This window comes from Periophthalmus magnuspinnatus, chromosome 16 (genome assembly GCF_009829125.3).
Source record: "Periophthalmus magnuspinnatus isolate fPerMag1 chromosome 16, fPerMag1.2.pri, whole genome shotgun sequence".
Classification (NCBI taxonomy): domain Eukaryota; kingdom Metazoa; phylum Chordata; class Actinopteri; order Gobiiformes; family Gobiidae; genus Periophthalmus; species Periophthalmus magnuspinnatus.
In genome coordinates, this window is record NC_047141.1 from 5,123,826 (window position 1) to 5,151,769 (window position 27,944).

At 41.6% G+C, this 27,944-nt stretch overlaps 2 protein-coding genes across 3 annotated transcripts; both read right to left on the reverse strand.

Annotated features, from left to right (window-relative positions):
- Nucleotides 1–276: 276 nt before the first annotated feature.
- Nucleotides 277–16,702, reverse strand: LOC117383646 (zinc finger protein 32-like). 2 transcript variants are annotated; one of them, XM_033980843.2, is made up of 3 exons: nt 16,422–16,696; nt 1,903–2,014; nt 277–1,441 (listed from the first exon to the last, which is right to left on the reverse strand). In XM_033980843.2, the coding sequence occupies exons 1-3, from the start codon at nt 16,612–16,614 to the stop codon at nt 325–327; spliced, it is 1,422 nt and encodes a 473-aa protein (XP_033836734.2). In that variant the 5' UTR covers nt 16,615–16,696; the 3' UTR covers nt 277–324. The 2 variants fall into 2 exon arrangements, with proteins under 2 accessions (XP_033836734.2, XP_055083962.1); XM_055227987.1 differs by lacking the exons at nt 277–1,441; nt 1,903–2,014 and adding exons at nt 9,869–11,278; nt 15,880–15,991 and having other exon boundaries at nt 16,422–16,702.
- A 5,306-nt stretch (nt 16,703–22,008) lies between these two features.
- LOC117383647 (zinc finger and SCAN domain-containing protein 2-like) lies at nt 22,009–26,900 on the reverse strand. Its single transcript, XM_055228009.1, has 3 exons — nt 26,609–26,900; nt 23,682–23,802; nt 22,009–23,446 (listed from the first exon to the last, which is right to left on the reverse strand). Exons 1-3 carry the CDS (start codon nt 26,808–26,810, stop codon nt 22,612–22,614), a joined length of 1,158 nt encoding a protein of 385 aa, XP_055083984.1. The 5' UTR covers nt 26,811–26,900; the 3' UTR covers nt 22,009–22,611.
- Between the last annotated feature and the right edge of the window lie 1,044 nt (nt 26,901–27,944).

Here is a 27,944-nt window from a genome sequence, read left to right on the forward strand (position 1 = left end):
TCTTGCATTAGTTTGTCAGTTCAGATTTCAGTCTTTTTGTCAATTCCTCTGGATGTGTTTAAAATATGAACTTTGAACAGATTTATATTATTGAAACATAAAAAATCCCTAAATCGTTCAGCCCTACATTGGTAGAAATAGAACTGAAAAATTATACTCAAGTAAACAAATAGTTGCTTGTTTAATAAATACAGATACAGGTTTAAACATCGACTCAACTAAGTTCAAATGATACTGTGCGGCTGATGTCATTAACATTCCCTGGCTGTGTGATGCTAACTGTAGGCACTGCTCTGTTTGAGGCTTGTTAGACTTTATTTTAAACTATTTCTCTCCTGTGTGACTTTTTGTATGTCTTTTCAGATCAATGCTCTGGGCAGAACAGCTGTAAGGCTTTTCTCCTGTGTGTTTTCTCATGTGATATGTAAGACTACACTTTTTAATAAATGCTTTCTCACAGACAGAACAGCTGTAAGGCCTGTCACCTGTGTGTGTTCTCATGTGGTATGTAAGACTACTCTTTTGAATAAATGCTCTCTCACAGACAGAACAGCTGTAAGGCTTTTCTCCTGTGTGTTTTCTCATGTGTTGTGTGAGATGACTCTTTTTAATAAATGCTTTCTCACAGACAGAACAGCTGTAAGGTTTGTCTCCTGTGTGTGTTTTTATGTGGTATATAAAATTACTCTTTTGAATAAATGCTTTCTCACAGAGAGAACACCTGTAAGGTTTGTCTCCTGTGTGTGTTCTCATGTGATTTGTGAGATGACTCTTTTGATTAAATGCTTTCTCACAGAAAGAACACCTGTAAGGTTTGTCTCCTGTGTGTGTTCTCATGTGTTGTGTGAGATTACTCTTTTGAGTAAATGCTTTCTCACAGACAGAACAGTTGTGAAATATTTCTCCTCTGTGAACTCGAAAGTGTCTTTTTAAATCTATTTTTAAGCCAAATCTCTTTTTACAAACAGAGCACTGGTGTCTCTTCCCTGCAGTTCTTTCAGCTGTTCCTGGCACGTCCCCATTGTCCACAGTGGCTCTGGTCTCTGGTGCAGACTTGTATTTGGGGGATAGACTTGAGTTTGGTGCAGTGGTGCTTTTGGCTCTGATCTGGACTTGGTTGTAGTGGTCTCTATCTGCCTCTGTCTCCATTTGTGCAGCTGAAGAGCCGATTGGAGCACTCCAGTCTTCATCACTGTCAGTGTCAGAAGAGTGCTCCATGTTTCCCTCAGTCTCGGGGTGGACATGTGTCTGTGAGCTGATGTCCTCTCCCTGTATGTCCTCTCTGTGGGCATGTGTCTGTGAGCTGATGTCCTCTCCCTGTATGTCCTCTCTGTGGACATGTGTCTCTGAGTTGATGTCCTCTCTGTGATCAGTTTCTTTTCTTTGAAGCAGTGAGGACTCTTCTGTCTTCACACAGTCATCATTGGCCTCAGGGACAGACCTGAAGAAAAGAAAATCTATATAAATCAAAAACAGTTTGGAACAATTGTCCTCTGAGGAGAAGTCAGTGTCTGTGTCTGCATAAGATAAGATCAGATAAGATATGCCTTTATTAGTCCCACAGTGGGGAAATTCCAGTATTGCACCACACAGTTCAAGAACAGCAGGAAATGGTAACATGCAATAAAACAACAATAATAGCTTAAAATAATTTAAAAAGAGACCTAAAAAATAAACTAAAAATAGACTCTAATAAAAAAAAATAGATTAGACTATTATTTACAATAAGAGTGACATATGAATAGAAAAGTATTCTTATGTATAAAACCTGATAACTCTGTTCATGGGATTCAATTATTATCACTTTACACTTCTGGCTGTTCTTAAATGTCCCTGAATTCAGATGTATTTCTAATCTGATTATATTTTATAATAAATTGTGTTGAAAGTGATGGGACTCACACTTGCAGCTCCTCTTCCTCCTGTTTGTTGTGCTGTTCCTCTGGCTCCTCTTTAATCTCTGGGATTTCCTGTTTCAGAGTGAGACCAGGACTCAGAGAGGACATGTGGACACCTGCAGGAGACAATGGGCAAACAAAGATGATAATTACTTACACAAACACATGTATTATTTGTCCATGAAGTTGTACATTTAGTACAAATCCAAACTTTTTGAGATCAGGATTGTGTCGTCACACAGAATGTTCAGTTCCTCTAATGTTAAACCAATGGACATTTGAAGATGCTAAATACAAACCTTAGCGTTCATTTAAAAGACTCTTTACTGACTGTTAAGTATTGTTCATTAAAGTAGCGCTCTGCGTAAAAAGAGACATTTATTTTGTAGAGACAGGATGTGACGTCATGGCGCTTGTACTTTATGGCCGCTGTTGGCCGTACAAGAGTTGCATTAAAATAAATATGCCAAGCATTTTTCCCAGGTATAAAGAGACACTTCTGCCAAAAACACCTTAACACTGACAGACTATAATGTGATGGATGTATTTAGCAGCAGCTTATCGGCCTGTTGCACGGCTCTTTTACACTTGTATTGTTGTTGCTAATGCGTGTCTATGGACGTGCGCCACATTTGGACAGTAACACGTGGCTCGGACACATCAGACTCACCGGCTCTGGTCAGCACGTCTCTCGGGCTCAGAGTCGAGTCCAGGAGCCGTTGGTTCCTCTCGTTCTCCTGTTTGGAGCGACACAGTTCCTCCTCATACTCGGCTATGATTCTTTCAAACAGCACATATATGTCTTCAGCAGCCGCAGTCAGCCGCTCCTCCACCAAAGCTCTCAGCCTTTGGACTTTAGACATTTTACAAACCGTTTGGTTTTGTCACTTTTTCTGTTTTCTGTCTCTTTTCCTTCCTCGCTGGTTGTGGTAAAAAAGCTCGCTCCTTCGGGCGCTCCTCGCTGTGGCCGTGTGGCGTGTTGCTGCCGCACACTGGTCGCCCGTGGTACTGCAGTAGAGGGAAGTGAAGCTCACATCTGCAACTGGACATTATTATTGACATACACCAGGGGTCGGCAACCTTTAACAAGCAAAGAGCCATTTGGACCCACTTTCCACGGAAAATAAAACACTGGGAGCCGCAAATACTTTTTGACATCTAAAATGAAGATAACAGTGTATATATTGTTTTGTTTTGGCTTGTTTTTTTTTAACCTTTAGGCTTAGTGTAAACAACTATAGTGTGCTTATGACAGGAGCCCCAACCTTTTTGCACCACGGACCAGAATAATGTAGGTTTTATTTTCACGGACCGGCCTTCTACACGTGGCAGATAGATATGACAAAAATAAGTTAAGTAAATAAAAAATACGACTCACCAAACCGCTGCATCAGACGGAGCTCTGCACTTGTTTCTTTGGGATGAGGTTGACCCATCGAGGAGATGAAAGACAATGACACCCACAGCGTGATTATGTCTACTCTGCTCCGCAGTTTTTAAAAAAAAACTCTAAATCTTATCTTTTTATCCCAGGTGCTTATTCTCCATGTGCCAAAGCAGATTTGAAAGTTTCATTGCCTCATTCGCTTTTCCTCCACATATTACACTGAACGGATTCTGCGCGTGAGACTCACCTGTAGAGACAAACCCATAAACCCATATTTTAAGTAGGACTCCTGGTGTTGTCTGTTAAATTTATCTTTCTTTTTCTTAGAGGTCGTCTCCTCTTCTGGCTCCTCAGTTGGCCTTTTCCCCTTTGTTAAAAAGCTCTCCAAAGACTTTTGTTTTGGCTCATTTGTCTTTACGCAGGACTGTGAGCTGTGTCTGTGTCTGTGAGGCGTGAGCAGTGTTTGTTTTTAACATTGTTCCGCGAGTGTGACGCTTATTTAGAGCAACGAAAAATAAGAAAATATAATTTTATTTTAATGTTTCAAGATCATAATAATCATCCAATTTAAACTACAATAAAAAAAAGAACAAACACAAATAAAATACACTTCATTTAAATACTTAAAAAGTATTTTCCCAAGCCACGCAGAGCCGCAGTATAAGGATGAAAGAGTCGCATGCGGCTCCGGAGCCGCAGGTTGCCGACCCCTGACATAGACTAAAGAATATCCTTTACTGTACTATACTGAGGGTCGATGTGGTTGATTTTTCAAAAAGAAAACACAAACACGTAAAGCAGTGATTTTAGACATCCACAGCCCAGTTTCACTACAAAAGTCTCTTCACATGATGTGCAGCTCTCTCTTGAAATAAAGCGTCCCGTTATTTTAATAGATCCATGAGCGTGTTTCCTTTAGTCACATGGTCGACCCAAACTAAATACTTTTATTTTTTTTCAAATTAAGAAGACCGAAAAGAGCGTGCACAAAATAATCAAAAACATCACAAAGGAACTTACAAGGGAGTATGGCTCATCCGACGCTGTGCTACTAAGGGTGGAGGATGACAAAGACGGTAGGTTCGATGCCAGAGTTTGCGAAGCTGCTGAAAAATCATGTCCAGATTAACATAAACAAGGGCCGCTCTCCGCTAAATCATTTTTTCAGACTAGTGTGCATGGCCTTCTGTTTCCCTTGCATGTACGAAGATTAAGCCCCCGTCAAACGGGCTAATTGAGTAACTTTCATTTTAGACCCCTCGCATTTGGATTACTCATTTATCTTCTAAGAAATGCCTTTAGTTGTTCAGTGCAGTGTGAGTAAATATCCCACAATGCATTGAGTTTGAACTAGAGTTGTTTCGTTATAGAGATAAAATAAACTAAAATCTGAATGAGAGGGGTGGAACTGAAAATACAACCAAATTTAAACATCCATCCATTTTCTTCCGCTTATCCGGGGCCGGGTCGCGGGGGCAGCAGTCTAAGCAGGGACTCCCAGACTTCCCTCACCCCGGACACGTCCTCCAGCTCCTCCGGTGGGACCCCAAGGCGTTCCCAGGCCAGCCGAGAGACATGGTCCCTCCAGCGTGTCCTGGGTCTTCCCCGGGGCCTCCTCCCGGTGGGACATGCCCAGAACACCTCCCTAGGGAGGCGTCCAGGAGGCATCCTGAGCAGATGCCCGAGCCACCTCAGCTGGTTCCTCTCAACGTGTAGGAGCAGCGGCTCTACTCCGAGCTCCTCCCGTGTGACCGAGCTCCTCACCCTATCCCTAAGGGTGCGCCCGGCCACTCTGCGGAGGAAACCCATTTCAGCCGCTTGTATCCGCGATCTTGTCCTTTCGGTCATTACCCAAAGCTCATGACCATAGGTGAGGGTAGGAACGTAGATTGACCGGTAAATAGAGAGCTTCGCCTTCCGGCTCAGCTCCTTCTTTACCACAACGGACCGATACAGTGACCGCATCACTGCAGACGCTGCACCGATCCGCCTGTCAATCTCACGCTCCATCCTTCCCTCACTCGTGAACAAGACCCCGAGATACTTGAACTCCTCCACTTGGGGCAGAGACTCACCACCCACCCGGAGAGAGCAAACCACCTTTTTCCGGTCGAGAACCATGGCCTCGGATTTGGAGGAGCTGATTCTCATCCCAGCCGCTTCACACTCGGCTGCAAACCGCCCCAGTGCCTGCTGCAGGTCCTGGCTCGAAGAAGCCATCAGGACAACATCATCTGCAAACAGCAGAGATGAAATCCTGTGGTTCCCAAACCAGGCCCCCTCCGGCCCCTGGCTGCGCCTAGAAATTCTGTCCATAAATATAATGAACAGAACCGGTGACAAAGGGCAGCCCTGGCGGAGTCCAACATGCACTGGGAACAGGTCTGACTTACTGCCGGCAATGCGAACACAGCTCCTGCTCCGGTCATACAGGGACGGGACAGCCCTTAGCAAAGAGCCCCGGACCCCATACTCCCAGAGCACCCCCCAAAGGACACCACGAGGGACACGGTCGAATGCCTTCTCCAGATCCACAAAACACATGTGGACTGGTTGGGCATACTCCCATGAACCCTCGAGGACCCGATGGAGAGTATAGAGCTGGTCCAGTGTTCCACGACCAGGGCGAAAACCACACTGCTCCTCCTGAATCCGAGGTTCGACTATCGGTCGGATTCTCCTCTCCAGCACCCTGGAATAGACCTTACCGGGAAGGCTGAGGACTGTGATTCCCCTGTAATTGGAACACACCCTCCGGTCCCCCTTCTTATACAGAGGGACCACCACCCCGGTCTGCCATTCCACAGGTACTGTCCCCGACCGCCACGCGATGTTGCAGAGACGTGTCAGCCAAGACAGTCCCACAACATCCAGAGACTTGAGGTACTCAGGACGGATCTCATCCACCCCCGGAGCCTTGCCACAGAGGAGCTTGCCAACCACCTCAGTGACTTCAGCCAGGGTGATGGACGAGTCCGCCCCTGGGTCCCCAGTTTCTGCTTCCTCCTCGGAAGACGTGACAGTGGGATTGAGGAGATCCTCAAAGTATTCTTTCCACCGCCCGACAACATCCCCAGTCGAGGTCAGCAGCTCTCCACCCGCACTGTAAACAGTGTTGGTGAAGCACTGCTTTCCCCTCCTGAGGCGTCGGACGGTTTGCCAGAATCTCTTTGAGGCCGTCCGATAGTCCTCCTCCATGGCCTCCCCGAACTCCTCCCAACCCCGAGTTTTTGCCTCTGTGACCGCCCGAGCCGCGGCACGCTTGGCCCGCCGGTACTCATCAGCTGCCTCAGGAGTCCCACGAGCCAACAAGGCTCGATAGGACTCCTTCTTCAGCTTGACGGCATCCCTTACTTCCGGTGTCCACCACTGGGTTCGGGGATTGCCGCCGCGACAAGCACCACAGACCTTACGACCACAGCTACGAGCAGCCGCATCAACAATAGAGGTGGAGAACATGGCCCACTCGGAGTCCATGTCTCCAACCTCCCCCGGGATCAGGGAGAAGCTCTCCCGGAGGTGGGAGTTGAAGACCCCCCTGACAGAGGGCTCCGCCAGACGTTCCCAGCAGACCCTCACAATACGCTTGGGCCTGCCAGGTCTGTCCGGCTTCCTCCTCCGCCAGCGGATCCAACTCACCACCAGGTGGTGATCAGTTGACAGCTCAGCCCCTCTCTTCACCCGAGTGTCCAAGACACGCGGTCGGAGGTCAGATGACACGACAACAAAGTCGATCATCGACCTCCGACCTAGAGTGTCCTGGTGCCATGTGCACCGATGGACACCCTTGTGCTCGAACATGGTGTTTGTTATGGACAAGCTGTGACTAGCACAGAAGTCCAATAACAAAACACCGCTCGGGTTCAGATCGGGGAGGCCGTTCCTCCCAATCACGCCCCTCCAAGTGTCACTGTCGTTACCCACATGGGCGTTGAAGTCCCCCAGGAGAACAACGGAGTCCCCGGTTGGTGCACTGTCTAGTACCCCTCCCAGGGACTCCAAGAAGGCCGGGTACTCTGCACTGCTGTTTGGCCCGTAGGCCAACACAACAGTGAGAGACCTGTCCCCGACCCGAAGGCGCAGGGACGCGACCCTCTCGTTCACCGGAGTGAACCCCAACACGCAGCGGCTGAGCTGTGGGGCAATGAGCAAGCCCACACCAGCTCGCCGCCGCTCCCCGCGGGCAACGCCAGAGAAATGGAGAGTCCAACCCCTCTCAAGAAGATGGGTTCCAGAGCCCAAGCTGTGCGTGGAGGTGAGGCCGACTATATCTAGCCGGTAACGCTCAACCTCCCGCACAAGCTCAGGCTCCTTCCCCCCCAGCGAGGTGACATTCCATGTCCCCAGAGCTAGTCTCCATGTCCGGAGATCCGGTCGTCGAGGTCCCCGCCTTCGACTGCTACCCGGATCTCTCCGCACCCGCCCCTCATGGCTCCTCCCGCAGGTGGTGGGTCCACGGGAGGACGGCCCCACGTCGTTTCTTCGGGCTGGGCCCGACCGGGCCCCGTGGGGAAAGGCCCGGCCACCAGGCGCTCGCTGCCGAGCACCCACCCCAGGCCTGGCTCCAGGGTGGGGCCCCGGTAACGCCAGTCCGGGCGACGTAACCGGCCTTGATCTTTTACTTTCCATGCTGGGCTTCTGAACCGCTCTTAGTCAGACCCGTCTCCCAGGACCTGTTTGCCATGGGTGACCCTACCAGGGGCATGAAGCCCCCGACAACATAGCTCCCAGGATCATTCGGGTGCTCAAACCCCTCCACCACGTTAAGGTGGCGGTTCGGGGAGGGGCAAATTTAAACAACTGAATAAAAATAAATTCTAATTTGCATTTGAAGGTGATGTCTTTCTTTTTACTGAAAAAACCTTTTCCTCATCCAGAAGTGTAATATTTTGTTTGAACCCATAAGAACCCGGATCCATTTTTCCTTAAAGGAAAATTATGTGGGATATACCACAGACCAAGTGGACCACATAGAACACATTTCTGCAAAGTGTTTGTTATACTGGTGTCACTGTGGGTTCTTATGGGTTAACTGTTAATCACTATGGTAACATGTAATCCAGAGTTAAAAATGTGATAAAAAAAAAAACAAAAAAAAACAAGAAACAAACAAACAAAAAGCAAAAAAAAACCAAACCCAAATACATATTGATGCACATATCTTTTTTTTTAAATATATATATATATATATATTATAATTATAATATATTAGTCCCAAGCCCCTACAGGGCGTGGGGCTTATTGCTTTCGCAACTTCAGTCTGCAACTCAACATTGTTCTTGCTAACATGTCTTCATCAACATGTCCCCCAAACAAACTCGTGGCCCTACTCAAGCACCCATGGGCCTTATTTATTACTCCTAAAATGAACGAAAGGCAAAGGGAGGTGAATGATTCACCATTGTCCCCACGGTGACATGGGGACAAACGATACTTTTGTATTGTCTTGTCTCCAGACTCACACACAGTGGCTCAGGACAAAATCAAATAGAACAGAATATGTGAAGGGAATTAAACCTTTATTGAACCTAAACTTTATATTATGTAAAGAGTGCTGAGGTTTCTGGAGCTTGTGATTGGCTCAGTGTTGTTTGACCCCAGAGCTCTGTCCTGATTGGAGCATAGGTCACTCCTGGAGCTCTGTCCTGATTGGAGCATAGGTCACTCCTGGAGCTCTGTCCTGATTGGTCACTGTGAGGAGCATAGGTCACCCCTGGAGCCCTAGTACAAGTGTGGTCCTTGAGGCTGAGACCAGAGTGCTTCTCCTCTCTTGCATGTGTGCAGCTGCAGCTGTGTGACTCTACTCTCCAAAGCCATGTTCTTATTACTCTGCAATACTTTCACATTGGCTCTGTGTTTGCTCCAGTTTCAAGGTGAGTAACAGCTTTTCTTTTGTTAAAGTGGAGATTTAAGGCTTGGGAGGGTAGAGCAGATGATGTTAAAATTATATTATTGAAGTAGAAGTACAAAGTAGTGTTTCAAGAAAGTACTGATGTAAGAGAGAAAAAGTATTTGAGGAAAGTACTCCTCAAGTAAGAGTAACTTAAAGAGTAAATGTCAGGATGTAATTTCTGTTTTATAATTTTTCCACTTACAATGGGAAGAGTAACCATAACTTTTACTCCAATACAACTATTACTCAAGTAACAGTATGCTGCTAGAAAAGTACTTTTTCTTTTTTAAAGTTGCTCAAGTAAATGTAACTGAGTACTATCCAACTCTTTTGTGTGATACTTGAACCTCGACCAAGACATTTGAAACTCACCTGATGCTTTGTTAAATTACCGTCTGAATATCGTTCTTGAGATACTGCAATTAACTCTGGAGATATGATTTTTTGTGAGTATGGCCCACCCCTGTGTAACACCATGTGACAAGAAAACACAGGTATTACTGTTTTATTTATAATAATAATGTTGTGTCTTTTTGTGTCTGTGCAGTTGGTGATTCTCTTGAACCTGAGACACGGCTGTGTGATGCCAATTGTTCTGGTGAGAATTTAAAGTCACGATACTAAACTTTTAAACTCCATTTCGATACTAAGGAATAGACTCAACTCAATAATGATTCTGATACCACAATAATAATAAAAACATTCTTTATTTACACAATAGAATGTGATTTCAACATTAAATGGTAGTACTTTCTTTCATATTCCCATGTGTGTTATATGTGTGTAATCCCTCAGTGTGCAGTAGGTTCATAGTGGTCCATGGGTGTATACGAGTCTATGTGTCTTATACTTGTGAAAGATACAGATCAGGATCATTGTAAAGTTTGGTTCATTTCTGTCCTTTGAATGTGACTTTTGTAATATTGATACTGCTTAAAATCTCCTAATCCTGTAGTTCTGTACAAACATGTTCTGAAATGTGATTCTTGCATTAGTTTGTCAGTTCAGATTTCAGTCTTTTTTGTCAATTCCTTTGGATGTGTTTAAAATATGAACTTTGAACAGGCTTTTCTCCTGTGTGTGTTCTCATGTGGTATGTAAGACTACTCTTTATTAAATACTTTCTCACAGACAAAACATTTTTAAGGTTTGTCTCCTGTGTGTGTTCTCATGTGTTGTGTGAGATTACTCTTTTTAATAAATGCTTTCTCACAGACAAAACAGCTGTAAGGTTTGTTGCCTGTGTGTGTTTTTATGTGGTATATAAAATTAGTCTTTTGAATAAATGCTTTCTCACAGAAAGAACACCTGTAAGGCTTGTCTCCTGTGTGTGTTCTCATGTGTTTTGTGAGATTACTCTTTTCATTAAATGCTTTCTCACAGAGAGAACAGCTGTAAAGTTTGACTCCTGTGTGTGTTCTCATGTGTCTTGTGAGATTACCCTTTATATGAAATGCTTTTTCACAGACAGAACACCTGTAAGATTTTTCTCCTGTGTGTGTTCTCATGTGTTGTGTGAGATCACTCTTTTGATTAAATGATATCTGACAGACAGAGCATCTGTAAGGCTTGTCTCCTGTGTGTATTCTCATGTGTTTTGTGAAATGACTCTTTTGAATAAATGGTTTCTCACAAACAGAACAGCTGTAAGGTTTCTCTCCTGTGTGAATTCTAAAGTGTCTTATTGAATCGATTTTTAAGCCAAATCTCTTTTTACAAACAGAGCACTGGTGTTTCTTGTCTGCAGTTCCTTCGGCTGTTCCTGACACGTCCCCATTGTCCACACTGGCTCTGGTCTCTGGTGCAGACTTGTATTTGGGGGATAGACTTGAGTTTGGTGCAGTGGTGCTTTTGGCTCTGATCTGGACTTGGTTGTAGTGGTCTCCATCTGCCTCAGTCTCCATCTGTGCAGCTGACGAGCCGATTGGAGCACTCCAGTCTTCATCACTGTCAGTGTCAGAAGACTGCTCCGTGTCTCCCTCAGTCTCGAGGTGGACATGTGTCTCTGAGTTGATGTCCTCTCTGTGATCAGTTTCTTTTCTTTGAAACAGTGAGGACTCTTCTGTCTTCACACAGCCATCATTGGCCTCAGGGACAGACCTGAAGAAAAGAAAATCTACATAAATCAAAAACAGTTTGGAACAATTGTCCTCTGAGGAGAAGTCAGTGTTTGTGTCTGCATAAAGTATTCTTATGTATAAAACCTGTTTAATTCAATTAGCACTTTATACATGCGCCGGCGTCTGCTTCGCTGATCGAACTCCCAAAACAAATTGTTTTTATCAAAAATTAAGACATCCTTTTGTGGGAGGATAAGAAATCTCATAATTTAGAAGCTGCCTACGTTCTGTTCACTGTTGGCTTGTACCCCGTATCCGGCAAAAGCTGCGTAAAGTTAGCCACAAGTGACTCTGGCCGCGGCTCTGGACCGGGACAGCCTAAGACAACATGCCACCAAAGAGAAATATCACTGCAGAGGAAGCTGATGAACTCAAAAAGTCACTCGAATCCTTGATCGAGGAAGTTGCGGTGATTCGCAGTGATCAAAAAAAAGATTCTGACCGCTATGGAGGAAATCAAACAATTGCGTAAGGAAAACAATGAGAAGGATGCGTGGATTTCGCTCCTGGAAAGGAGGGTGGACGAGCTGGAGCAGTACTCCAGGATCAACGATGTGGTCATCTCGGGTCTCAAGATCAAACCCCGGTCATATGCAAAAGCTGTGGCCACTGACATCAGCGGGGGTGAGCCCAGCGAGGCCGAGGAATGCTCCGTGGAACAACAGGTGGCGGCTTTTCTGCGGTCGAGGGGCATCACTGTCAACGTGGAGGACCTGGAGGCATGTCACCTGCTTCCAAGGAGAAGAAAGGACGACAAAAAACAGTGATTCTAAGGTTTATAAACAGAAAGCAAAAGATTGCACTCATGAAACAAGGACGACTGTTGAGAGGCACGGAGGTCTACATGAACGACCATTTGACACCGAGGAACGCAGAGATCGCTAGGAGGGCCAGGCAACTCAAGAAACAAAGGCTGATCCAAGGTACATGGGTCAGACACTAAAATATTTATAAAACTCAATGGCTCACCAGAAGAAGCAAAGGTGCTGGTGGTGAAGGCCCTTAGTGATCTGGATCATTTCAACGGAGCCCTAGTGGGATCTCAAGTGACCTCTGGGTCTCACAAGGTATGATATCTGTCACATCTATCACATCACTATGTGACATTAATCTTTACTACTTTAAAAACAACAATGAGTTGTCACATAACGTTACAGCAAAGACTGAATAGCCTGGATCTATCAGAACTGGAATTGTTTGGCTGCACAGAGTACAATGAACTGGACATGGAAAATGAAATAGACCCTGATAACTGTTTTTTCTCTTCTATAAATGTAGATAGCAAATATTACACAGCGCATGAATTTGAACACTCTATTAAATCAGACGACAAACTCTCAGTTACACACTTCAATAGCAGAAGTATGTATGCAAATTTTTCTTCCATTAAAGAATACTTACTGCAGTTTACTGTTCCATTTAGTGTAATTGCAGTATCGGAAACCTGGTTCCAGGAGGAGAAGGGAATGGACTTCCATGGGGGGGGGGGGGGGGGGTGCTATGTATGTGCATAAGGAATTGAAGTTTTAAGCAATTGATAATTTGTCAGTTGTAGTTGAGGACATCTTAGAGTGTGTATCAGTTGAGATTTGCAACTTAAAGACAAAAAATGCTGTAATCAGCTGTATATATCGATCTCCTGGCACAAATGTTGAAGTATTTAATGACTGGGTAGAAAAAATGTTCTCTATGACCAATAACAAAACAATTTACATATACGGAGATTACAATATCGATCTATTAAATCTTGCTAAACATAAATTGACAGACGACTTTCTTAACAGAATGTATAGTCTGAGCTTATACTCAACAATTACAAGACCCAGCCGAATTACAAATCACAGTGTTATTGACAATATTTTTACTAACAATGTGAACAATAATATTAGTGGTCTAATGATCTGCGATATAACAGATCACTTACCAGTATTCCTCTGTTGTGGCGAAAAAGTTAACAAGATTGACAATGTGGATAATTCTACATATAGAAGAATGCGTCCGATGACACTGTCAGATCACTGAATGATGACCTTAATTATCAGGATTGGAGATCAGTATATTTGGAGAACAACGTTGATAGAGCCTAAAATAATTTTTTAGATATATTTCTGTCATCATACAATAAACACTGTCCCGTTCAACAATGTAGAACTAAAAAGAGAAAACCAAATTGTCCTTGGTTAACAACAGGGCTACAGAATGCTTGTAAAAAGAAAAATTATCTTTATAGACAATTTTTTAAATTGAAAACGAAGGATTCAGACAGAAGGTTCAAATTATATAAGAATCAGTTGACAGATATCATAAGAAACAGTAGAAAATTGTATTATAATAAATTGCTCAAAAATAATAAAAATAATGTAAAAAAAAATGTGGGGTATATTGAATAGTGTAATCAAAGAAGGCTCTAATAAGCATTCGTACCCTGATTATTTTGTTGATGAGAATGTTGTGATAGATGACATGCCCAGCATTGTTAACAACTTTAATGATTTCTTTGTAAAAATAGGTCCTGAACTTGCAAAAAAATTCCAGAAACAACCTCCACAATACAAGATGAAACACTTATCAGAAGTCATCTAAATACATTTTTTCTTTCTCCTGCAACTGAACTTGAAATTATAACAATTGTAAATGAATTTCAAAACAAAATGTCAACTGATTTTTATGATATTGATATGACTATAGTTAAAAAAGTTATTAATGGCATTAGTAAACCACTGACATATATTTTCAATCTATCATTTCTAATGGGATCATTCCCAGACAATATGAAAATTGCCAAAGTAATTCCACTCTACAAAAATGGAGATGGACGTTTATTCACTAATTATAGACCAGTGTCTTTACTTCCTCAATTTTCAAAAATTCTCGAAAAATTATACAATAACAGATTGGAATCATTTTTAGATAAATATGACATAATCAGTGAGAGTCAGTATGGGTTTAGAACAAAAAGATCAACAACAATGGCACTTATGGACGCTGTTGAGGAGATAACCAATGCACTAGATAACAAAAAGTATGTTGTGGGGGTTTTCATTGATCTAAAGAAAGATTTTGACTCTCTAAACAACTCAATACTACTCCAAAAACTTAAACTGTATGGCACAAGGGGCATTGCACTAAATTGGATTGATAGTTACCTGACTGGAAGACAACAGTTTGTGAAAATAAATGGATACACTTCCAGATTTATGAGTTCTAATTGTGGAGTGCCGCAAGGCTCAATTTTGGGACCTAATTTATTTAATTTGTATTTAAATGACATATTTAAAACATCTAACATATTAAAAATAATTTTATTTGCAGATGACACCAATATATTTTTCTCCAGTGACAATTATAAAAAACGTATTACAACGATGAACGCAGAGTTAAGTAAAATTGAATTATGGATGGATTCCAATAAGTTATCCCTAAATTTAAAAAAGACAAAAGCTATGTTTTTTGGTCATGATAAAAGAAATTCAGAACTTTCAGTACTTGTTGATGGGGTTAAAATTGAGTGGGTTTCTAATATTAAATTTTTAGGTATAATGATTGATGAAAAACTGAGCTGGAAACCACACATCAGATACAATCCAAGGTCTGAAAAAGTGTTGCTGTAATCAATAAAGGGAAATACATTTTCAATCAAAAGGCTCTGTACATACTGTACGGCTCACTCATACTTCCATATCTGACATATTGTATTGAAATTTGGGGCAACAACTACAAAACGTTACTCCTTCCCCTTTTCAAATTGCAAAAACGTGCAGTGAGAATCGTGCACAAGGTTGGTTACCTGGACCATACAAACAATCTGTTTTTCAAATCAAAATTATTAAAAATTTTTGATCTGGTAAAATTCTATACTGCTTTGCTTTTGTATAAAGCAAACAAAACTATGCTGCCATTAAATATCCAAAAACTGTTCAGCACACAGGACGTACACTATGATTTAAGGGGAAGGGGTAAATTTAAAACAAAATCAGTGAGAACCACCAGGAAAAGCATGTGTGTATCTGTGTGCGTGTATCTGTGTGTGTATGTGTGTGTGTGGGGGGGGGGGGGGGGGGTCAGTCTGTGGAATGGGTTGGAAGATAATGAGATTAATATATATATATATATATATATATATATATATATATATATATATATATATATATATATATATATATATATATATATATATATATATATATATATATATATATATATATATATATATATATATATATATATATATACACATACACATACACATACATACAGATGTAATATGTCATTTATTGTATGTAAATATTTGTTAAGCGCCGGGATCAATGTACAAAAGTAACCACATAATTTTTGAAGTTATGATATGATCAGGGGTGGGTTAATATAAGTTTTTCTTCTTCCCACTCCTTTTCGAGAGATGTGCTTTTCTTTTGTTTACAATGTACATGTAGTAAACATGAATATTCTTTCTCTTGGCACTAACTCGAAATAAACCAATCAATCAATACTTCTGGTTATTCTTAAATGTCCCTGAATTCAGATGTATTTCTAATCTGATTATATTTTATAATAAATTGTGTTGAAAGTGATGGGACTCACACTTGCAGCTCCTCTTCCTCCTGTTTGTCGTGCTGTTCTAATGGCTCCTCTTTAATCTCTGGGATTTCCTCTTTTAGAGTGAGACCAGGACACAGAGAGGACATGTGGACACCTGCAGGAGACAATGGGCAAACAAAGATGATAATTACTTACACATACACAGACACACGTATTATTTGTCCATGAAGTTGTACATTAAAGTAGCGCTCTGCGTAAAAAGAGACATTTATTTTGTAGAGACAGGATGTGACGTCATTTAAGCGCGCTCTCCTCTCTTCATGGCGCTTGTACTTTATGGCCGCTGTTGGTCGTACAAGAGTTGCATTAAAATAAATATGCCAAGCATTTTTCCCAGGTATAAAGAGACACTTCTGCCAAAAACACCTTAACACTGACAGACTATAATGTGATGGATGTATTTAGCAGCAGTTTATCGGCCTGTTGCACGGCTCTTTTACACTTGTATTGTTGTTGCTAATGCGTGTCTATGGACGTGCGCCACATTTGGACAGTAACACGTGGCTCGGACACATCAGACTCACCGGCTCTGGTCAGCACGACTCTCGGGCTCAGAGTCGAGTCCAGGAGCCGTTGGTTCCTCTCGTTCTCCTGTTTGGAGCGACACAGTTCCTCCTCATACTCGGCTATGATTCTTTCAAACAGCACATATATGTCTTCAGCAGCCGCAGTCAGCCGCTCCTCCACCAAAGCTCTCAGCCTTTGGACTTTAGACATTTTACAAACCGTTTGGTTTTGTCACTTTTTCTGTTTTCTGTCTCTTTTCCTTCCTCGCTGGTTGTGGTAAAAAAGCTCGCTCCTTCGGGCGCTCCTCGCTGTGGCCGTGTGGCGTGTTGCTGCCGCACACTGGTCGCCCGTGGTACTGCAGTAGAGGGAAGTGAAGCTCACATCTGCAACTGGACATTATTATTGACATAGACTAAAGACTATCCATTACTGTACTATACTGTGGGGTCGATCTGGTTGATTTTTCAAAATGAAAAAACATAAACAACATGTAAAGCAGTGATTTTAGACATCCACAGCCCAGTTTCACTACAGAACTAAAAGTCTCTTCACATGATGTGCAGCTCTCTTGAAATAAAGCGTCACGTTATTTTAATAGATCCATGAGTGTCACATTTTTCCTTTAGTCACGTGGTCGACCCAAACTAAATATTAGCCTCTGTTGGAGCTTTGTGCTATTGTTAAAGAAGTACAAATATCAGTAGGTCTACCTGTGTTTTACTGAACCTTGAGTCTTTGAATATTCTGTCTGTCTGATCACAGAGTCAGGGAATAACTTCATTTTGTGACTTTATCCTCTGCTGTCTACAATCAGACCAATGTTATAGCACATATGTTATAGTTTTTGGATTGATATAAACTTGTTAAATATGTTAAAGGATTTTTTTCAGCTCCAGTTCTTTATGCTACACACTCAGATGTGTGAATACATTCTCTTAAGTCTGTCTCTTCAGATGTTTTAACTACAAGTAATGCTGCACTAATCCATATTCCATCTTGTCATGTACTGTTAAATAGTTCATCAGTTTTATGAAAATGTTATTTTATTAAGATGACAAGAACAGATATTCATTATTATTATTAGGGACCGAGCATGAATGTCTGAGGAGGGAGAGTCATGAACGTGTTTTGGTCAAAAATGTGCAGATCAACCCAAGAACAAAAGCAAAATACTTTGTGAAGATGCTGCTTTGAAAAGTGTGTAGCTTTGTCATTCTGGTATAAATACTCAGAGCTCAGATGCTCGGGGGAACAGAGTAGGGGAGACCAAGGACTGGGGGAGAGATGCTCTAGAGGAGAGACTCAGAGAGACTCGGGACACCGAAAGGCGACCAGTCTGTGGCCCTGTCCTGTCTGTATCTGCTGTAACAAAGACTAAACCTTTTTTGTATTTCAAAACTCACCAGGCTTCACAAATGGATTACTTTTCATCTAGAACTGTAATTTCTCCACAACAGCTTCATGAGGAAAGAACATAATGTAGAACATAATGAACATCCCATTGAAAGTTTATGGGCACACCTGAAAAGTCTGTGGTTTAGTTTAGTCTTCCCTGGTTTAGTCCTGGTATAGTGCAGAGACAGAGATACAACAGTTACATTTGTTATGATCTAGTAGGTGCACCCAACAGCAGAAAAGAGGCAGGTCAGTAACAAGGATTATTTTAGAGGCAGGATGGTGACAGAGGCTGTGAGCTGACAGCTGGCGTGTTGGTAAGTGGCGTGACCAAACACTCAAAGTGGCCCAGTGGAGACTTCATGACCTTATTTTATCTGAACCAGGTGATACATGTTGAGAAGATCCAGTTTGGTAAAGATCTGTGCTCCCTGTAGAGACTCAAAAGGAGATTAAAGACAGTGAGCACTTTAATTTTTACAATAATAATACATAGGACAAAGTGTTTCTTATCAACAAAGAAGAATCCTGCACCCAGAGGAGAGGAAGAAGGCCAAATTATACCTGCTGCCAGAGAGTCCTTGTTATACACCTCCATAGTTTGTCTCTCAGGTCAGGTTAGATCATAAAAGCAACCAGCAGGAAGAGAGGCTTCTGCTTCTCATTTTCACACTGACCGCTGAGTGTACTGAATAAACATATTTGTTTCATAATTTATCTCCAATTTATATCCTTTTCTAAACAGTTTATTGTTTCAGAATGACAAAGAGATGGAGAAAATCAAGAACTACAAGCCAATAAACTGCACTGAAGCAGACTCTACTCTCAAATCTGCTGCTGCCACTCAGACTGTGACTGTGGCAGAGTGGTTATCCTGTCTCCTCCCTCTCACCAGGAGGTTGTGGGTTAGACTCCTGATCTGGAGTGTGCATGTTCTCCCTGTGTGACTGTGGCAGAGTGGTTATCCTGTCTCCTCTCTCTTTAGGACCTCCCCTGTTCATCCTGCTGACCGTGGCTCTGGTTTATCTGATGAAGTTGGGACACTGATGCCTTAAAATCATCAGCACTTTCAGCAGTTTTAGATTTGACTTTGATCTTGAGCCTGTGACCAAAGTATGTTGTTGTGTTGGGAGAGTGGAATGTTTGGTTTTTACTTCTTTTACATCTGATGTTGTTTTGTATTAATCGTCGTTTTGTATTCAAAACCAGGACCTCATGAAAACCAGGGTCCAACTTGAGCCAAATCATTTATTTCATTTGTTATATTCAATAATTCGTTACCTTTTTTCCGGACTATATGAATATGAATATATGAATATATTACCTGGATTCATATACTTATATTAATCATACATTGATTAATCATTTTTTTAATTACTAAATAAACATATAACCCAATTTATGTGGAAAAAACGTACACCTAGAACTGCCTACAAGACGCTGTCCAAACCCAAAGATAAAGGGGGACTGGAGCTTCCAGACTTCCAGTTGTATTACTGCTCATGTCAAGTAAAAGCTGTGTTAGGCTGCTTAATACACAAAGTGCTCCCCACTGGACACTCATTGAGAGAGAACTTTGCTCTCCTGTTTGAGATGAGTGTGGAAAGGGAACCAGTGTTTATAGATGTGCCTGCACCAGCACAAGAGCCAACACAAGTGTCAAGCACTGCCCAAACCTCTCCATCTTTCCACGTGTCCGTATCTTCTCAAGAATCAGTGCAAATCTTTCAGTCACCGAAAGTATGACCTGTTTGAGAGATCCATGTTTCATCCCACAGCAGTTGTACCTTCGTTTGTGTCCAAAGACTTGCCAGCTGTTGTCTTGAAAACGCCACCAAAATACAAGAAAAAATCTTGTTCTCCTAAAAAGATTTGTGGCAAGGCCAGTACATTACGCAATTAATGGCCTCTGCTTTGATGGTTGAAATGTTCAAAGGCAAAGTTGCGTTACACCCGCGAAACGAGACTTATAACACAATCCTTAATCGTTTAACCCAAAAAGCTTGGGAGAAATATCACATCCCAAATTAAGAAGACCGAAAAGAACGTGCACAAAATCATCAAAAACATCACAAAGGAACTTAAAAGGGAGTATGGCTCATCCGACGCTGTGCTACTGTTCGATGCCAGAGTTTGTGGAGCTGCTGAAAAATCATGTCCAGATTAACATAAACAAGGGCCGCTCTCCGCTAAATCATTTTTTCAGACTAGTGTGCATGGCCTTCTGTTTCCCTTGCATGTACGAAGATTAAGCCCCCGTCAAACGGGCTATTTGAGTAACTTTCATTTTAGACCCCTCGCATTTGGATTACTCATTTATCTTCTAAGAAATGCCTTTAGTTGTTCAGTGCAGTGTGAGTAAATATCCCACAATGCATTGAGTTTGAACTAGAGTTGTTTCGTTATAGAGATAAAATAAACTAAAATCTGAATGAGAGGGGTGGAACTGAAAATACAACCAAATTTAAACAATTGAATAAAAATAAATTCTAATTTGCATTTGAAGGTGATGTCTTTCTTTTTACTGAAAAAACCTTTTCCTCATCCAGAAGTGTAATATTTTGTTTGAACCCATAAGAACCCGGATCCATTTTTCCTTAAAGGAAAATTATGTGGGATATACCACAGACCAAGTGGACCACATAGAACACATTTCTGCAAAGTGTTTGTTATACTGGTGTCACTGTGGGTTCTTATGGGTTAACTGTTAATCACTATGGTAACATGTAATCCAGAGTTAAAAATGTGATAAAAAACAAAAATACAAAAAAACAAAAAACAAGAAAGAAACAAACAAAAAGCAAAAAAAAACAAATACATATTCATGCACATATCTTTTTTTAAAAATATATATATATTATAATTATAATATATTAGTCCCAAGCCCCTACAGGGCGTGGGGCTTATTGCTTTCCAACTTCAGTCTGCAACTCAACATTGTTCTTGCTAACATATCTTCATCAACATGTCCCCCAAACAAACTCGTGGCCCTACTCAAGCACCCATGGGCCTTATTTATTACTCCTAAAATGAACGAAAGGCAAAGGGAAGTGAATGATTCACCATTGTCCCCACGGTGACATGGGGACAAACGATACTTTTGTATTGTCTTGTCTCCAGACTCACACACAGTGGCTCAGGACAAAATCAAATAGAACAGAATATGTGAAGGGAATTAAACCTTTATTGAACCTAAACTTTATATTATGTAAAGAGTGCTGAGGTTTCTGGAGCTTGTGATTGGCTCAGTGTTGTTTGACCCCAGAGCTCTGTCCTGATTGGAGCATAGGTCACTCCTGGAGCTCTGTCCTGATTGGTCACTGTGAGGAGCATAGGTCACCCCTGGAGCCCTAGTACAAGTGTGGTCCTTGAGGCTGAGACCAGAGTGCTTCTCCTCTCTTGCATGTGTGTAGCTGCAGCTGTGTGACTCTACTCTCCAAAGCCATGTTCTTATTACTCTACAATACTTTCACATTGGCTCTGTGTTTGCTCCAGTTTCAAGGTGAGTAACAGCTTTTCTTTTGTTAAAGTGGAGATTCAAGGCTTGGGAGGGTAGAGTAGATGATGTTAAAATTATATTATTGAAGTAGAAGTACAAAGTAGTGTTTCAAGAAATTACTGATGTAAGCGAAAAGGTATTTGAGGAAAGTACTGCTCAAGTAAGAGTAACTTAAAGAGTAAATGTCAGGATGTAATTTCTGTTTTATAATTTTTCCACTTACAATGGGAAGAGTAACCACAACATTTACTCCAATACAACTATTACTCAAGTAACAGTATGCTGCTAGAAAAGTACTTTTTCTTTTTTAAAGTTGCTCATGTAAATGTAACTGAGTACTACCCAACTCTTTTGTGTGATACTTGAACCTCGACCAAGACATTTGAAACTCACCTGATGCTTTGTTAAATTACCGTCTGAATATCGTTCTTGAGATACTGCAATTAACTCTGGAGATATGATTTTTTGTGAGTATGGCCCACCCCTGTGTAACACCATGTGACAAGAAAACACAGGTATTACTGTTTCATTTATAATAATAATGTTGTGTCTTTTTGTGTCTGTGCAGTTGGTGATTCTCTTGAACTTGAGACAGGGCTGTGTGATGCCAATTGTTCTGGTGAGAATTTAAAGTCACAATACTAAACTTTTAAACTCCATTTCGATATTAAGGAATAGACTCAACTCAATAATGATTCTGATACCACAATAATAATAAAAACACTCTTTATTTACACAATAGAACGTGATTTTAACTTTCTTTCATATTCCCATGCATTAGTTTGTCAGTTCAGATTTCAGTCTTTTTGGCAATTCCTCTGATTAAAATATGAATTTTGAACAGATTTATATTATTAAAACATAAAAAATCCCTAAATCCTTCAGCCCTACATTGGTAGAAATAGAACTGAAAAATGATACTCAAGTAAACAAACAGTTACTTGACTAATAAATACAGATACAGGTTTAAACATCGACTCAACTAAGATCAAATGATACTGTGCAGCTGATGTCATCAACATTCCCTGGTGGTGTGATGCTAACTGTAGGCACTGCTCTGTTTGAGGCTTGTTAGACTTTATTTTAAACTATTTCTCTCCTGTGCAACTTTTTGTATGTATTTTCAGATCAATGCTCTGGGCAGAACAGCTGTAAGGTTTGTCTCCTGTGTGTGTTCTCATGTGGTAAGTAAGATTACTCTTTTGAATAAATGCTTTCTCACAGACAGAACAGCTGTAAGGTTTGTCTCCTGTGTGTGTTTTTATGTGGTGAATAAAATTACTCTATTGAATAAATGCTTTCTCACAGAGAAATTACCTGTATGGTTTGTCACCTGTGTGTTTCATCTCATGTTTTATGAGATAAGCTTTAGCAGTAAAAGCTTTCTCACAGAAAGAACACCTGTAAGGTTTTTCTCCTGTGTGTGTTCTCATGTGTAGTGTGAGACCATACTTTTCAATAAATGCTTTCTCACAGAGAGAACACCTGTAAGGTTTTTCTCCTGTGTGTGTTCTTATGTGGTATGTGAGATTATACTTTTGAGTAAATGCTTTCTCACAGAGAGAACACCTGTAAGGCTTGTCTCCTGTGTGTATTCTCATGTGTTTTGTGAAATGACTCTTTTGATTAAATGCTTTCTCACAGACAGAACAGCTGTAAGGTTTCTCTCCTGTGTGAATTCTAAAGTGTGTTATTAAACCGATTTTTAAGCCAAATCTCTTTTTACAAACAGAGCACTGGTGTTTCTTCTCTACAGTTCCTTCGGCTGTTCCTGACACGTCCCCATTGTCCACAGTGGCTCTGGTCTCTGGTGCAGACTTGTATTTGGGGGATAGACTTGAGTTTGGTGCAGTGGTGCTTTTGGCTCTGATCTGGACTTGGCTGTAGTGGTCTCCATCTGCATCTGTCTCCATCTCTGCAGCTGACGAGCCGATTGGAGCACTCCAGTCTTCATCACTGTTAGTGTCAGAAGAGTGCTCTGTGTCTTCCTCAGTCTTGAGGTGGACATGTGTCTGTGAGCCGATGTCCTTTCCCTGTGTGTCCTCTCTGTGGACATGTGTCTGTGAGCTGATGTCCTCTCTGTGATCAGTTTCTTTTTTTTGAAGCAGTGAGGACTCTTCTGTCTTCACACAGCCATCAGGGACAGACCTGAGGAAAAGAAAATCTACATAAATCAAAAACAGTTTGGAACAATTGTCCTCTGAGGAGAAGTCAGTGTCTGTGTCTGCATAAAGTATTCTTATGTATAAAACCTGCTAATCCTGTTCATGGGATTCAATTAACACTTTATACTTCTGGCTATCCTTAAATGTCCCTGAATTCAGATGTATTTCTCATCTGATCCTATTTTATAATAAATTGTGTTGAAAGTGATGGGACTCACACTTGCAGCTCCTCTTCCTCCTGTTTGACGTGCTGTTCTTCTGGCTCCTCTTTAATCTGTGGAGTCTCTGGGATTTCCTGTTTCTGACTGAGACCAGGACTCAGAGAGGACATGTGGACACCTGCAGGAGACAATAGGCAAACAAAGATGATAATTACTTACACAAACATATGTATTATTTGTCCATGAAGTTGTACATTTAATCCAAATCCAAACAGGTCAGGATCAGGATCAGGATTGTGTCGTCACACAGAATGTTCAGCTCCCCAAATGTTAAACCGATGGAGATTTGAAGATGCTAAATACAAACCTTAGTAAGATAAGATAAGATAAGATAAGATAAACTTTATTGTCCCAAAAGGGAAATTTGTCTTGGGCTCACTGCCCACAGCTTAAAAACACAGTTACACTCACACATACACAACAGTCTCAAGATACATGTGCCATTATTAATGTCCATTATCCATTTGTGCACTGCACAACCATAAAGTGTCCAAGTTATTGCACAAGCCCCATTTCGCCAATAATTATTGCATCAGCCCATAATTGCACAGTTTTTGCACAGGCAGTTATTGCACCACTGAAAATGAAGTGACTAAGTGCGCCTTTGTTGTGCAGATTTGTTTAACAGTGTAACAGAAGTGGGCACAAATGAGAATTTGTATCTGTTACTCCTAAAGTTATGCACCCGATAGCGCCTGCCCGATGGAAGCATTTCATATTCCCCATGCAACAGGTGAGAGGGGTTCCCCACAATCTGTCTGGTCTGAGTGAGAACAGAGTTTTGAAAAATGTCCTGCAGAGAAGGGAACTCTTTCCTGCCAATCACCTTCATGGCCTTATTTATCAGTTTTCCAAGTTTAGTTTTACATTGGACAGTTAAAGAGCCGAACCAGGCGACCATACTGTAGCGGATCAGACTCTCCAACACAGCATTATAAAGACAGGTCATGATTTTTGTGCTCACACCAAACAGCTTCAGCCTCCTTAAAAAGTGGAGCCTCTGAGGCAGCTTGGAACAAAGAAAATCAACATGTACATTCCATTTGAGCAGGTTGTCAATGTACACACCCATTTACTTAAAAGACGCAACCTGTTCTACTTGTCGACCTTCAATAACAACAGGATGATGGATCTGCAGAGCTCGAGGGTCAAACGCCATCTCCTTAGTTTTATTCACTTTTAAGGTTAAGTGATGCTCACTGCACCAAGACAGAAAAGAGCTAATCTCCTGATGGTAGGTAGAAATACAGTCGCCATTTTGAAGAAGACTCACAATAATTTTGTCGTCTGAGAATTTAATGATTTTGTTTCCTGGCTGACTGTTACGACATCCATTTGTATACAGGGTGAACAAAATGTATGAACTTGCAGCACCTTGTGGTACACCTGTACTACAATTTTTTGCTCTAGATAATGTGCTCCCTCACTTGTTGTGATCTATTTGTTAAAAGAGTAAAACCATTTCACAAGTGCTGGGCTTACATTCAAGTCAAACAGTTTTTGAACAAGAAGATTCGGCCGTACAGTGTCAAATGCACAACTAAAATCTGCAAATAAGACCCTTGCATAAGCCCCAGGAGATTCCAAATGTTTACAGATCAGGTGCGACAGACTGATGACTGCGTCTGCTGTGCTAAGGCCCTGTCTGTATGCAAATTGCAATGGGTCAAGGTCAGAAGAAACTTCAGATTTTAGTCTGTTGACCATTATCTTTTCAAAACATTTCATGACAATGCTCGTTAGGGCTACAGGTCTGTAGTCCTTATTTGAGCTTGGACAAGATGTTTTTGGAATTTGTACTATTGTTGACTTTTTCCAAAGATCAGGAACAGTACCATTTTCAACAGAAGACTGAAAGATTGGACACCAGGCCTCAGAGAGTTCCTGTGCACAGCTCCTGATTAAAAAAGCAGACAACCCATCCGGACCGGCAGATTTTTTGGGACACACTTTGCTAAAAGCAGACTGTATGCATTTCAAATCAATGTTAAAACCATCACAGTGCTCAAAACCATCGTGATCAAATTTTAAAACAGTGTCACAATCATTTTATTCATTAAATCTTAAAAAGAAGTCATTAAGATCATTAGCGTATTCCTCGTCATTGACAGTCTCTAACTTAGTCTTGCTTACTGTCATGTGGGTCATTTTTTTCATTAAGTCCCACACCTTTTTATTGTCGTGGGACTTAAAAGCTCCCTCTAAAGTGACTTTGTGCTTTTCTCGTGCATGTTTAATCATTGCATTTACTTCTTTCTGGGCTGTGACCGAGCGCACCATATCCCTGTCTCTATATGCAGCCTTCTTCTCCCTGATACAGGTTTTAACCTCCTTTGTAATGTAGGGCTTATTATTTGGAAAGTGCTGTATAGTCTTCTTGGGGACAACTGTGTCAACACATTTATATAGTCTGTCATTGTCTCTGTGGCTTCATTTAAGTCCAGACTGTGAAAAATACTCCAGTCTGTACAAGCGAAGCAGCCCCTCAAAGCTTCCACACTATCCTCAAACCATTGCAGCACTGTCTTCAGCAGTGTTCATTTTAAAGACTGTTTACTGACTGTTAAGTATTGTTCATCAAAGTAGCGCTCTACGTAAAAAGAGACTTTTATTTTGTAGAGACAGGATGTGACGTCATTTAAGCGCGCTCTCCTCTCTTCATGGCGCTTGTACTTTATGACCGCTGTTGGCCGTACAAGAGTTGCATTAAAATAAATATGCCAAACATTTTTCCCAGGTATAAAGAGACACTTCTGCCAAAAACACCTTAACACTGACAGACTATAATGTGATGGATGTATTTAGCAGCAGCTTATCGGCCTGTTGCACGGCTCTTTTACACTTGTATTGTTGTTGCTAATGCGTGTCTATGGACGTGCGCCACATTTGGACAGTAACACGTCGCTCGGACACATCAGACTCACCGGCTCTGGTCAGCACGACTCTCGGGCTCTGAGGACTCAGAGTCGATTCCAGGAGCCGTTGGTTCCTCTCGTTCTCCTGTTTGGAGCGACACAGTTCCTCCTCATACTCGGCTATGATTCTTTCAAACAGCACATATATGTCTTCAACAACCGCAGTCAGCCGCTCCTCCACCAAAGCTGTCAGCCTTTGGACTTTAGACATTTTACAAACCGTCTGGTTTTGTCACTTTTTCTGTTTTCTGTCTCTTTTCCTTCCTCGCTGGTTGTGGTAAAAAAAAAAAAAAAAAAGCTCGCTCCTTCCGGCGCTCCTCGCTGTGGCCGTGTGGCGTGTTGCTGCCGCACACTGGTCGCCCGTGGTACTGCAGTAGAGGGAAGTGAAGCTCACATCTGCAACTGGACATTATTATTGACATACACCAGGGGTCGGCAACCTTTAACAAGCAAAGAGCCATTTGGACCCACTTTCCACGGAAAATAAAACACTGGGAGCCGCAAATACTTTTTGACATCTAAAATGAAGATAACAGTGTATATATTGTTTTGTTTTGTCTTGTTGTTTTTAACCTTTAGGCTTAGTGTAAACAACTATAGTGTGCTTATGACAGGAGCCCCAACCTTTTTGCACCACGGACCGGAATAATGTAGGTTTTATTTTCACGGACCGGCCTTCTACACGTGGCAGATAAATATGACAAAAATAAGTTAAGTGCATAAAAAATACAACTCACCAAACCGCTGCATCAGACGGAGCTCTGCACTTGTTTCTTTGGGATGAGGTTGACCCATCGAGGAGATGAGAGACAATGACACCCACAGCGTGATTATGTCTAGTCTGCTCCGCAGTTTCTTTAAAAAAACTCTAAATCTTATCTTTTTATCCCAGGTGCTTATTCTCCATGTGCCAAAGCAGATTTGAAGGTTTCATTGCCTCATTCGCTTTTCCTCCGCATATTACGCCAAGCGGACTCTGCGCGTGAGACTCACCTGTAGAGACAAACCCATAAACCCATATTTTAAGTAGGACTCCTAGTGTTGTCTGTTAAATTGATCTTTCTTTTTCTTAGAGGTTTTCTCCTCTTCTGGCTCCTCAGTTGGCTTTTTCCCCTTTGTTAAAAAGCTCTCCACTTTTGTTTTGGCTCATTTTCACTCGCTTGTGGCTCTACTTTTGGGCGATGTGTCTGATGTGTTATACATGATACGTCATCACGGAGACAAGAGCAGATCTGTCACAGATATAATATACGTGCCACTACATCAAATAGATTTCTGTGGCAATTTCCTATCAGGATTTTCATGATATATCTACGGACGAGCTTATTAGCGCGTCATTACGGAC

What these genes read in the sequence shown, in the direction of transcription:
- LOC117383646 (XM_033980843.2), bottom strand. Translation starts at nt 16,614, where the DNA reads ATGTCTAAAGTCCAAAGGCTGAGAGCTTTGGTGGAGGAGCGGCTGACT. An exon ending in AGTCGTGCTGACCAGAGCCG is followed by an intron (nt 2,015 to 16,421) that starts GTGAGTCTGATG and finishes TGTCTCCTGCAG; the next exon opens with GTGTCCACATGTCCTCTCTG. An exon ending in GAGGAAGAGGAGCTGCAAGT is followed by an intron (nt 1,442 to 1,902) that starts GTGAGTCCCATC and finishes TCTTTTCTTCAG; the next exon opens with GTCTGTCCCTGAGGCCAATG.
- LOC117383647 (XM_055228009.1), bottom strand. Translation starts at nt 26,810, where the DNA reads ATGTCTAAAGTCCAAAGGCTGACAGCTTTGGTGGAGGAGCGGCTGACT. An exon ending in AGTCGTGCTGACCAGAGCCG is followed by an intron (nt 23,803 to 26,608) that starts GTGAGTCTGATG and finishes TGTCTCCTGCAG; the next exon opens with GTGTCCACATGTCCTCTCTG. An exon ending in GAGGAAGAGGAGCTGCAAGT is followed by an intron (nt 23,447 to 23,681) that starts GTGAGTCCCATC and finishes TCTTTTCCTCAG; the next exon opens with GTCTGTCCCTGATGGCTGTG.